At 40.7% G+C, this 13544-nt stretch overlaps 1 protein-coding gene across 1 annotated transcript in view; it reads right to left on the bottom strand.

The window, feature by feature from the left end:
* Positions 1-12917, bottom strand: part of ACSS3 (acyl-CoA synthetase short chain family member 3) — an 89538-nt gene extending 76621 nt beyond the window's left edge. Inside the window, exons 1-2 of the mRNA XM_086740054.1 lie at positions 12541-12917; positions 4517-4661 (exon numbers count right to left, since the gene is read on the bottom strand). Coding sequence (XP_086596180.1) covers positions 4517-4661; positions 12541-12857 — 462 coding nt within the window. The 5' untranslated portion in view covers positions 12858-12917. The remainder of the gene's footprint in view (positions 1-4516; positions 4662-12540) is intronic.
* Between the last annotated feature and the right edge of the window lie 627 nt (positions 12918-13544).

The following is a 13544-nucleotide window of genomic DNA, read 5'->3' as shown; positions in this document are numbered from 1 at the left end:
TGGCTTCAAAGTAAGCTATGGGACATTCAGTTCAAAGGATGAAACAAAACCTAGTCCAAAGTAAAACTTACAAACCACATTTAGTGGAAATGTCAGGAGCCTCAGCAGTTAATTCAGTATGCCTTTGCTCCACTCATCTGCTTAAGCTGCACCAAATTATACATTACTGTAGGCATCGCTGACATTGACATGCTGCAGTATAACTATCTCCAGCCAGGGGAGATCAAGTTCCAACTGCTTCTTCAGACTTTCACAGTGTCATTTGGAAGTCTTTTGTGTGGAATGTAAAAAGCCCAAGACACCACTCTTTGTAAATTCCTGATTAGTCACATCCTTTAAAGAATACTAATATTGATATTTTTGAAGAGCTACCCTAGTGACATCGCAGTTAAATCTTTCTAGGACATGCACTGAAGAATGCCATTTGAGATTTAAATAAGATAAGGAAAAATAGCATTAAAGAAGTCTAATACATAGTTTTATCAAGATAATGTTGCTTTACCAGACAAAGAGGATAAAAAATTGGATTGTCAGTCTCAGTAGGATTTTCTGTCTGTATTCTAGTTTTGATTCTAAAGCAATTCTGAGAAAAAATATCTTGAAATGACAGTCACTACTTCTAGCTAAGAAGGAATTGGTCATGTTTCAAGGTAGCAGGCAAAAAAAAGAAGGTGGAGTAAAGCATGAAGAATGAGAAAGACTACTAGAAACAAAACAATCTGGGTAATTCCTCAGCCATATAGAGTATATATGAGCAGAGCAAGACAGATACATACATAAACTCAGACTGAAAATGGCTAATACAGCTATTTTGGAAGAAGAGGCTTTTAAGGTGGGTAGTTATGGAAAAGACTTCCTACAGAAGAAGTTACATGCTAGCCTATTGTTGACAACCTAAAGCCCTTCTTTCTCATCCGTATTATTGTAACATTCAATGCTGTCAGAGGCTTGGGCTGGTGTCAGTTTTACTAAGACCATCATGTTACTGCACTCCAAAATTATTTATTACGGCACTGAATTCAACATGTTAACTGTGCATTGTTATTGAAAAGAATCACAGAGAGAAATCATACTGCTTTTGTGTGCATCATCTGTCAAGCGTCAACAACTGCAAATAATATGACTCTCAAACTCTCGAGATTTCTTTTTAGCAAGTGAGGCATTCTAGAGAGTACACTCAATGATGTGAACAGAAGGGTTCTTTCACCTACCTAACAACCTTTGCCTTAACTTGAAAACGGTAGTATTTTCCAACACAATTAGAAAATTTGTTTTTAAACGAACAGAAGCCATTGCTCCTTATTTCTTCTAGGTATCTCTATATTTCCCTAATAGTACACAGAGATTCATTAATATTTCTAACAGAATTTGTGTCTCCCTTATTTTTTTCCTGCCATCTCACTACTGAAATTAGAGAATTTCCCAAGGCATACTCAAAACTTTCACCTACATCCCCATTTCACTGGCCTCAGTCCAACACTGTAATCCTCATTCATTAAAAGGGCTAGAGCAGGCATCAGTAAAGAAAAAAAAGCCCAATCAGCATATTCTGGAAGACTGTAATATCTTAAATTTGCCAAATTCCTCCTCTCTGCATTTGGAAAATTTCATCTGCAACAACATATAATTAACACACTTAAAATGCAACTGTACGCACTACAGACAACTTCACTTTAACTAACTGTAATTCTCAAGACTTTCCAAGTGTGAAGACAGTATAGTTGTGAAGAATATCAACACAAACTGATCTTGCCATTACCTACATCAATAAAAAATTGCTGAAATGGTCCTGCAATCCTTCTATTCCACTTCTGCCAAAAAAAAAAAAAATTCCCACAGGTTGGGCACTAAATATCCACAAGCTTCCAATATTTCTCTCAATCATTTACAGTTTAGTGGTGCTTAACTTCAAAATTGCAGCACTGCTGTAGCTCTTGGATCTGCAAAGCAGTGCAACAATTAAAAAGGATAGGGATAATTTGACAACAACAGGCTTCCTGAGCACATAGCTCAAGTTATCCCACCCTCCCTAAGGAGCCTTATTATCTCCAACCAAGCACCTGTCATTTTTTTCATCCTTACCATGAGTTTGATCCTGGAACAAATGATCCAACCTGCTACAAAACTCCACATCTTCCCATCCTGTGACCCACAGTTATCCTACATAACTTCTGATGAATCCATCTATAAACTCCACTTTTATTACCAAAAGCCAGAAAGAATTCCACCACTTCAAGTGCTGATCTCTTGTAGAGACATTTTGAACAGGCAGCCTCTCTGAAAAGACACCCTCATTACGCTACCAGCTTACTGGCCAGACAGACTACTGAATATTTGTTGGATGTGGACAGTTCAAACAACAGTCTGAACACAGATACATGCTGTTAGGATATTTTAAATTGGGAAAAGAACTCAGGAGAGAAAGCAAAAGGCTTCTCTTTCCCCCATCAGGAGGTTCATCAATTTTGGTCATATGTCTGACCACACTCATACTGATCTATAATGAAACATGCAGAGCACTGAAAGTCTACTTCAAAATGACAGAATAGAGTACTTTTTGCTTACACTGAGCAGACTGAGAACACAGTGATGAGCAGCGACTGAGGGCTGTGAGCCAAACATCACCATTCACGCTCCACAGTGGTTTTGTAGGCCTTTTCTTAAAGTCTCTCCTAGTGACATGACAGAAAATACACCAGCCACATCTCTCCCATTTTCAGCAGATCTCTTTGTGAATACCTTTGTTAACAGGTGTCCAGTGGTTACTAGGTAAACCAAGTTAAATCTATTCCACAAGAGTGGACTAGAAAGCTTTGACAGACAAGATACTAATCTCAAATCCTGCCTTTCACGTATATTCCCTTTTGATTAAGGAGAAGAGCAAACTGTAAAGAATTCAAAAATAGTATTTAGATAGGACTGAGCTACCAGTAAAATTACAGGGAACTTCTGAATGATTTGTGCAACATACCCCCTGAAAACTTAAACCAGTTCCTCCATTTGGTTTGGTAATGCTGCTGTAAGAAGAAACGTGGAGGAAATGATGTGTATGTCAACTAGCACAATGTTCTCATTCTGCAGAAATCTGCCATACCCTAAAACATTTAATACACTTATAGATAATAGAGACATAAACTTTGCAGGCTTAATACCAACATCAATCTTAAAATGCAAAATAAAGGCTACTTTTCAAGTGCTTTTCAGAGTCCACTTAAGATAATTTACATTAAAATGTTGCATTTCTTCATTAAAATAAAACAATTATGTATTTTTATATGTATGTATAAATTTATTTCATATATATATATTATATATAAAAACCCAAATAACTACAAAAGAATAAATAAAATTAGGTAAGGAGCTGGGCCCTTTTAAAGCCTCCTGATTTCTTAAAACACTGAAGCTAGCTGTCCAAGCTTCAGCATACTGTATGGTAACTTCTAAGTTCTTCTTTGGACTTGGTAAATCAACAGAAAACTGGTGAAGAGTAAATGTTTCCTACATTTTCCTTAAAAGGTAGAGTACTGTACAGGTTTATCATTTTTTGTAGCTGTAGGACTTCTCTTTTCCTGCAACACTGGAATAAAACCCTCACAAAACCAATTACGGTATTGTAAACGTCATTTCACATTTTAAACCGTAGGTTCACATTACTCCAGACACTACGTGCGTATCTGAAGAGTGAGTGTGTTCCATTCACTGTAATGTATCTCGCACACTGAAATACATTAAGGAAGGATTTGAATTTGACTCCAACACTTCTTTGCACTCAGTGTTAAGTGCAACTGCTACATATAACTGGAAAGAAAAAGCCAGCGTGAGGGCAAACCAGCAGCTGATGGCCACAAGAGCAGAGAACCTTGAATAGGGCACACCGTAAACCACCACGGAGGCACTAAGTAAATCTGAATGAGCTGATGCAGAACCGGGTATTCACAACCCCAGCTGCGGGTAAGCTACTTCAGCTGACAGGGAAGTTGAAATCCACATAGTTCCAAACAGAAAACTTGTGCAGAGCCATCAGTATTCCCACTACAGTTTACAATGGAATAGGTAATGCAGCCCTTTTTAGAGTTTCTCCTTGTTAAATTTCATTTTGTTTTACACTCAAATCATACACTGCAATAGCCAAGGTACACATCTTCATTTCTAGTGGAACAGTATTTTGGTTCATCATAGCAATTGTCAAGGACTTGACTAACATTTAGCTTTACCTTTTAAATATAAATAAAAAATAAGAACTATGGCGGGGGGGGAGAAATCTAACAGAGAAAAGTTCAAAATTTAACCAACCAGGAAAAAAAAAAATTACTAAACTGCAGAAGAAAATGAAAAACTAGAGGAAAATCAAAACCTCTTAGATACAGTGTAATTTACAGGTAGTAAAGCTTATAAATCAATACTGAGCACAGCAAAAGGAATAAACTAGCAAGGCAGACCATTTCTACCTCTAGTGTATATCTGCCACGCAATATTTACTGCCCATTTTCAGTAACAAGGTTATTCTCAAACATACCTGTTCAAGAAGTTCCTTATAGGTTATTTTCTCTTTGGTATTTGTTACAGGACTGTCATAAATAATGGCAATTTGGTCTCCTCGTCCATTCTCAACATGACGATCTACAGCATTGTAACAGATATTAAGCTCTCCACCTACAAACCTAAAAAAGAAGTTGGAATTCTGTAACAGTCAGCCTTCTAAACTAATAAGACTATTTTTTTGCTTTTTTTTTTTTAAGGAATGAGAGCATTCAATTAAAACATAGCTCATAAAACATTATACTCAGTTCAATAAGTCATTTTGTATTCTATAACCTCGCAATCTACTCAAAAAGCTAAAAAAGCCTATTATTGAAAAAAGTGGAAGTAAAGTACTGTACCTTAATTGGCTTAACAAAGAATCTCCTAAACTTGGTCTTGATTTAACTTATTTGGCATCAATCCTTCAGATTTTTATACTAAAAGTTTCACAGAGGAAACATATATTCACATAAAATAATCTGACATTATGAAAATAAATTATTACACTACTTTGTATTGGCATGCACATATATCTTTTTTAAGAAAAAGAGGTTCAGGACTCAAAATATTTTTATCCATCTCTTGGCAATAGCAGTTAAGCATACAAGCATCTGTATCTAAATGAAACTGATCCCAACAATTATAAAAATCTTACAAATTTATCTGACATTCATAATGCATTTGACATTACCATGTTTTACATCAGTGACCCAAAATCCCTTGAAAAGCAAAGTGAGTCACAGCCTCTTCAACAGCCAGACAGAAAATTCTCATCTTCTAATTAAAAAGAAACACTTCAACAACTTAGGTTTCATCTTTATTGTCATTTCAGACAAAGAAAGAAAATTGAAGTGCAGCATAATCCTCAAGTAAGAAAACAGAGAAGGCACCAGATACAAAAACAACTCTAGTAACTGAAAGATAACACATTACCTAAAACTTAGAAGTTCACTCTGAATAACGCTCTTTGTGTTTGTTTTCCTACCTGCAGGTATCTATCTACAGCAAAAAGAAAAGCAACATACAGTAAAAACACACTTGAGAGTTTCCAAATAGTTGTGTGGGGATATTCACTGTGATAATGTATTGTTATAATGTAACCAGAAATAAAAATAGATGGCCTAAAGTAATCCACTACTAGTTTAAAAAGTATTTTTCTCTTCACCTTTCCCGTCTAGTAAAGGACTGCTCTAAATTAGGATATTTTATATATTATTCATATACACAGTTGCCACACAACAGTCTTTATTGTCAAGGAATGGCAATTATCAAATCAAAACCAGTTAGGATGTTTAGGATGCAGCAATCTTTTATTGTGGCTCCTTTACAATGTCATCAGTAAGCAGAAAGTGGGGGTCCAGGAAAGTTACAAAAACATTCTGTACTACAAACCCCTTTCCATAAAAGAAGAACTGTATGAACAATAAAGGACTGGGAGTTGTTTCATGTCATATAGAGAAACTCCATTATTACTGTCACCAAAGTTGTGTAGGATTCAGGCCAATTATTGATTTTTATATCAAATCACTGTAGGATGATATGAACAAGGGAACAAGGGAGCACAGTAGCTGGGCTACTATGCACAATCCCTTCAGAATGGTCAAAACATAAGCTTCAATTCTTCCAAAGATACATGGCAACATCAACATTGTCATATAATTTTTTAAGAGTCTCTTGTGAACAAGTATGTTAAAAAGATGTGACTGCAGATTGAAACAAAAACCAAGACTACGTGGATAATGTGATGGCAGATTTGCTACCCTGTTCAGAAGGAGGAATGCTCTTACGGGATCAGAGAAGCAGAGACGCACCTACCATGACCACAACTGCAAGACTTTCACTTCTCTACTGTCACCCAAAGACACAATCAAATACCTCATTCTGGCTGACAAATAAAAGCTGCCCAGCTTTGAAAAGCTGCCCTGGGCTGCTGCAAACTTCTGTTAATTCAGTGATTCCCAAGGAGATGAACACCCGTGAGGAATTTGGATTTGCTTGAATAAGCTTTAGTTGGAAATAAACAGCAGCATGAAACCAGGACCTAGTCTTGGAATAATGACATCAATTACATGCTCCTATTTAAAACAGAGGTCTAGAATCAAAAAGAAAATATTCCAATAGACTGCAGAAAGATCAGAGGTAGATCTGCAGGATGCTTGTAAGAGCTGCCCGTAAATCTTGCCGTAACAAGCAGGGCTGTGAAATGCTAATCTGTTGTGAACCTGACAATTGCGTCAATGTAGCTTGTCAAATAAATCCAAGTCTGAAGAATCCTTTTTTAGGCTGTGTTCCTAATGCTGAGAAATTAATAACATTCAACAAATGGAGCAGAGGAAAAGTAAAACAAGCAAAAAAGAGTAAACAGTTCCAACATTAATACAGAAAAGGAACTGGATCCAGTTTACTAGCAGTCTCTTCAAAGAGCTCATCTACCATCCACTGGTGCTATGGTGGAAAAAAAAAAAAAAAAAAAAAAAAAAAAGACAAGGTTTGTCCTGTCAAAAATCACAGCAGAATGTGAAAGTGGATGTAATATCAAAACAGCTTGCTTCACAGTAACATTTTACACCAATATTCTGACAATATCTACCTATCATTTTGGTAAGTCTTTTTTCCTGTACATCCATGAAAGCAGCAGCCTTCGATAATCCATATTATGCACACCTTAGATCTAATAAGGCATCTTTTTAATAATTTGAGTGTGATTAGCCACATTAGGACCCCCTTGAGCCTCTTTAAAACTGCCTACTGTAGTCACCTAGGAATTACTGCCTCTTCGTGACTGGGACTTAGCACCTCCCATCTCACCCTGGGCCTGAGGTCTGGCAGAGTTTCTGTTGTTTCACAAACAGGAATCTCAAGCATGTGCACTTACCTCTTTAATTGGACTTTAAAATGACTACTCCATTAACCTTTAATAGTAGGAGTAGGAGAGAACAAGAAACCGCTGATGTTCTACTCATGCTTCACTCTTCGTCAGTCAGTTAGGTCTTCCATAGCGGAACTCCCGTTACATAGAGCTTAGCATCTACCATCTATGGCCTGGAATATTTTTTTTAACTGCTTTCAGTATATTTTTGGATGTGACAACAGCCTATTTACTAGTAACGAAATAAGTGTAGTAGTGAAGAAGGCAACACATAATTATCCCTTAAATCACTTCACTCAAATATTCAAAAGATACACTTTAATTTCCAACACTATCTGCTATCTTAAGAATCAAAGTAGCTGTATGCAGAGACAATTTTTAGTCTTCATTCAACAGCTCAGAAGTAAAGAATAAAAAAATAAAGTAAGTAAAGGTCCTGAATAAAGCTGGAATATATGCAAAAGAAAAAAACTGTATTAAAATTATTTTCCACCATAAATGTAAAAAAAAGTATATTACTAAAATCCTTTTTATGTCATGTAGGGTACAAATACTTCTCCAGGCCAAGTTCGCAGGAATCAACTGGATTTTTTTCATTTTGTCTAGATAAAGTGAGAATTTAATCTGAATAAAGTGCTAGACAAAGCCACTACAATATTAGATATTTTAAGATAACATTAATTGATCCAGTCATATTTTTTATAAGTGTGAGAAACATTTAAATAGTAATTTGTGCAACATTCCTGAAATTCAAAGGTGATTTTATATTGCACTTATGTCTCAGAATCACAGAAAAACATAACTTGCAAAATTGCCATCTGCCTGTATGTGGTAGGAAAAACTGCTTCTACATTCCTAAAGAAGCATCTGCTTAATCTTTCTAATCAGGATTCTGTAAGATCCCAAAATGATCTGTTGAAGTATTTCACTACCCTTAGCATTAAAAAGATTTTTCTTTCTAATGTCTAAAACCTACATCTCCCTTGTTGCAATTTAAGACTTCTAGTTTTGACCTCTTCAAAATCAACCGAGAACAGCTTTTCCTTCAACTCTGTAGTCAAATTCTACGTGTTTTAAAACTTAGGTCTCCTTTTTGGCCTCTACACTAAACAATTCCAATTTCTTCATCCTTTTCTTGACCAATTATGCTCTCTTGCTCTTCTTATTATTTTTGATGTAGGTAAAACCAGATCATATTTGTGTCATACCAGCCACTGATGCAGGTCAGAAGTCTCAATGGTGTCTGGGATTACCGCTGCAACAAAACAGCCAGGGGACAGTGACACTGATCACATACCTTTTGGAAATCATTTTGCATCCCACTAACATAACAGGGGTGCTTCCAATGGAAAGAGACTAAAGAAAACACACTAGGCATGCTGCATGTTTCTTTTATGCTCTCAAAATATTTAGAGAGGACAAATTGGCATTTGCTTTATAGCTACCTTTTAAATATGCTAACTGCCTCCTTCAACTTCTTCAACTGAAGTAAATGAGACTGGAAAATATATGAAAAGTATCTGTTTCCATAAGTCTCGGGTTTGGCAACTGAAAACAAAGATACTGAAAACAAATGGATATTTATTAATTGGCCTAATAATATTTCTCCAAAATAGGACATAAATTCTAACTCAAGAAGCACATACATGAACATTTTAATATTATTTTTAAGGTCTCCATAAACTGCTTCCTAGGTAAACCTCAGAACCAGAATTACATCTTTACCCTGTTAGACCATCAAGCTACGTTTTTCTTGGAAGTCTGGCCTTTTCCTCAGTTCTGTTCTATCCTCTTTGTTTTCTCTTCTCTTTCACATCCTCTGAAAGAGCCTCTGGTATCCACTTCTCTTCTTATATTCAGTCTTTTTCTCAAAAAAAACTTATCCAGCTGTTGTCCTGTCAAGCACACTGAATGGTGGTAACTATCTGGGACTTCAAAGGCATTACAGTACTACACTAGTACCACATACAGCCTGTTACTGCTTAAAGTGAACTTAAATAAAAAAAAAAGAAAGAAAACTGCATGTTCCACATTAAGACATTAAAGATGATTAGACAAATTTTAATTGCTTAAAATTTTATTATCCACAACAGAGCAACAGATATCTGATATCCAAACAATAATTCAGGCCTGAAGTTGAGTCTTCAGAGACTTGCATCTTCATACAATCCCACAGAATCATAGACTGGCTGAGGTTACAAGGGACCTCTGGAGAGTATCTGGTCCAACAGCTCAAGCACGCCCACCTGGAGCCAGTAGATCAGAACCATGTTCAGATAGCTTTTGAATATCTCCAAGGATGGAGACTCCAAAATCAACTCTGTGCCAGCGCTCAGTTACCCTCACATTAAAAAAACAAAACCTGTTTCCTGATGTTCAGAACGAACTTCCCATGTTTCAGTTTGTGCTCATTGTCTCTTGTCCTGTCACGGGGCACCACTGAAAAAAAGCCTGTATTCTGTACACCCTCCCTTCAAGCATTTGCCCACATTAATGAGATAATGTCAGTCCGTGGCAATCTGCATCCACAGAGGGAGAAAGATGCAAGCGAGAAGTGAGGCCAGAAAAGACCCTTGGAAGATAAGTCTGACTTCAGCTCATGAAACTTTATCCAGTTATCCCTGCCGTAAAACCAAATAACGTCCATCTGAGAAGTCATAGTGCTTTACAAAGACTTAACCATGTTACTTTCAGCAAGCAAGCTTATCAGGCTCAGCAAATCAAACCATATTTGTTTGACAGATCTGATAGTAAAACCATGCTTACTAGTGTGTATTATATTCTCATTCCTCAGTTCTTAAAAAGTAAACATTGTATTGACTTCTTCATTATTATATTCAGGAATGCTAGAGCCAGTGAGCTTTACCGGTCTTTAGTTATGCAGGGAACCCTACTTACCCCTTTTTCACAGCGCCATGACCTAGAAATCAGGGTCAGTGGACCACAGGTCTCCCTATCCATCCATCCATTTTAGGACTTCTGACTGTTATAAAGCCCTGCTGACTTAAAGAGATTTATCCCAGCTGGGTCCTGTTTAACATTCAGCTTAAGACATATAAACAGTTTTCACTACTAGAGGTGTGTTCTGGTTTTGTTTAGTGAGGGGGGGCGTAAGGTAGTAGCTTCTGTAGGAAACTGCTAGAAGTCGCTCCCCTTTGTTCAGTGGACTCGGCCGGGCCTAGGGCAGACCAAGGCCGAGACAATTGGTGGCAGAATGTCCCATGATAACGCCTCTGCAATAAAGTATTTAAGAAGGGGAAAACAGGAAAAAAAAAGGAAGAGAAGATGTGAAGCAGCTGAGCGGGGGGCAGAGAGGGGGAGGCGCGAGCTTGTGGGCCTTGCAGGCCTCACCCTCTGGCCTCTCGCCAGGCAGCCGACTGGGCCCAACTTGGCTCGGCCTGGCCGCAAGAAGTGGAGAGGAGATGAGAAGTGAATAAGATGTAAAAAGGATGCTGAGAGGCGTCTGCCAGCCTGTTGTGAGGAACGGCTGCAGACGCCAAGGTCAGTGAAGAAGGAGGGGGAGGAGTAATACGGCTTCTGGCCAAGATTCCCCTGCAGCCTGTGGTGACGACCATGGTGGAGCAGGTTGTCCCCCTGCAGCCCATGGAGGTCCACGGAGGGGCAGAGATCCACCTGATGCCTGAAGGAGGCTGTGGCCTGTGGAGGGCCTGCGCTGGGGCAGCTGTTCTGGAGGGACTGCACCCCATGGAAGAGATGACCCACGCCGGAGCAGTTTCACGAAGGACTGTGGCCCATGGGAGGGACCCCAAGATGGAGCAGGGGACGAATGTGAGGAGCTCTTCCCCCGACGATGAAGCAGTGGCACGAAACAACGCATGATGAACTCACCATGACCCCCATTCCCTCTTCCCTCCTGTGCCGCTCGGGGCCGGGGGGAAGGTAGTAGAGATAATGTTAAGCCTGGGAAGAGGGAGGGGTGGGGGAGGTTATCTTGTTCCCTGTCTCATTCTCTTGCTAGTTTTTCAAATAAATGAATAGTTTTCCCCAAGTCAAGTCTGTTTTGCCCATAACAGTAACTTTAAGGATTTCTCCCCGTCCTTATCTCAAACTTTGGGCCATTTTTCTTATATCATCTCCCCCTATTCTCTTGGAGGGTGGGGGAGTGAGAGAGAGACTGCGTAGTCTGGTCCCCATCGGGGCTGAACTACGACAGGTGCCAAGTAATAACATCAGACACCAGTAAGAAAGCAAGCTCCACTCTACTCGTTCTGCATCTCTTCATCCAGGCATATTTGAGAGTGATTCACATTTTAAATTATATTTTGAGAATGATTTGTATTTTAAAATTAAAATCAAACCAGGAAAATGTAAAAATGGCAAAGAACGTCCATGTACCAAAGATGACCCTCATCCTGTGTTGCCTTTTTTATCCTATATCAGCTTCTCCTTGAAAAAAAAAAATCAAAGAGTATAATATAATCTTGCTGAAAAAGAAGCAATGGTGGTTGACACAAAATTTTAATCTTCTTTGAGAAGACAACAAAAATTCTATCTGGTAATTTATAAGAAGGATATCATATTCTGTCTTAAGGCCATTTGCCAGTCACCACTTGGATACACGTATTACAATGGCAGTGCTTTTGCCAGACATTATCTTAACCACATCCTCTAAACTATGACCTGCTTCAGTAGTTTCTGAGATCAAACAGCTCCGAAAGCCACCATTCCTGTGTTTTCACACCTCCCCTGCTCCCTGATGCCAAGTTTCCCCTGCTCACAGCAGCCTGTTCCCAGGCCAGGCCCAAAAGGGGCTCGATGGGGCAGAGCCAGGTGCACACACCCAGGGTCACCCTGCCAGGCACAGACTTCACACCTGCACATGCCTATGTCACACCTGTCACAGCGCAGGCCAACTCCCCTCTCACCCCGACACACTCATCTGCTGCTTTTAATCATTAATCTTAACCAAGCCGAATCATTAAACTCCTCCATGCCCTGCAGCCCCCTCCTCCACCAGCGCCGGCGTGCTGACCACCCCCAAACACGCGTTGGGGTGGGTCTGTGCTCACCGCACGACCCCCGCACACCCCAGCCCCTTGGCTGGCAGCCCTCCCCGTCGCAGCCGAGCTGTGCCCACGGGGGCCCGGCCCCGGCCCCTCCGCCACACCGGGGGGCGCAGGTAGACTCACCAGGAGGCGCTGCCCAAGCGGTCCCTCTCCAGGGCCCGGGCCCAGGGCTTGTACCACTGGATCTGCTCGGCGGCCGCTCCCCACACTTTCTCGGGCTCCGCCACGGAGGACCTGAAAACTTCCTCATACTCGCCCACCGCTCGGGAGGAGGCGGCGCGGTCGCCGAGAGGAGGGCGGCGGGCAGCGGTGGCCCAGCCCGGGAGCGGGCTTCCCGCGCAGGGCTGCCCCAGCCACCGCCAGGCACCGCCGCTGCCGCCCCGGCCCGCTGCCGCCCCGGCAAGTTTCGGCAGCGCCGCCAGCCTGCCCAGGAAGCCCATTTTCCACGGCCTTCAAGGGCGAGACGCCGCCGAGACTCCGTTAAAGGCTCCAAAAAGCGCTCGGGCAGCACAAGACGTGAGCGGCGGCAGCTCCCCGGGGCGAGCGGGGCACGGCGGGGCGAACCGCCCCCAGCCGCCGGCTCCCCTCGGCCGGGAGCCAGGGGGGCGGAAGCGACGGGGAGCGAAGCGGCAGTTGCTGCTGCGGCGGCCGGCGAGGCGCGGGCGGGCCGGGGGGCGCCATTTCGGGCCGGGCGGCCCTGTCCCCGCCGGGCTGCGAGAGACGGGGCGAGCGAAAACTCTGAGGCTGTTTTTGACTTCATTATTTGCGTGGCATGTAGCCACGCAAATAAATACTCCTCAAGTATTTATTTTGAAAGACATTCTCGCTTTGAGAAAACTTCTCTGTGATAAAATGAGGCATGCTGTTCGTACCAGAAAGAAAAAAAGAAAAAAAAAAAGTTTATTCTCTTTTCGAGAAAATCTCCATCATTTGTAGTGGATCTTTTGTTTTGCTCATCTTGTCTTATATTTAGAAACCCTTCCTGAGTTTCGGTGGTAATGTTTCAGAGTATAATAATGCACAAGTCAGCTAAGACATACACCAGCTTCAAAGATGTTATTTTATCCCTTACAAAATTATTTTAGTGCTATAATAGGTCTATCCATTACAGATCTCTCAGAAAATTC

The sequence above is a fragment of the Chlamydotis macqueenii genome, chromosome 1 (assembly GCF_036417535.1).
Source record: "Chlamydotis macqueenii isolate bChlMac1 chromosome 1, bChlMac1.mat, whole genome shotgun sequence".
Taxonomy (NCBI): Eukaryota; Metazoa; Chordata; class Aves; order Otidiformes; family Otididae; genus Chlamydotis; species Chlamydotis macqueenii.
The sequence above is the reverse complement of the archived record's forward strand: the minus strand, read 5'-3'. Positions and strand labels throughout refer to the sequence as shown.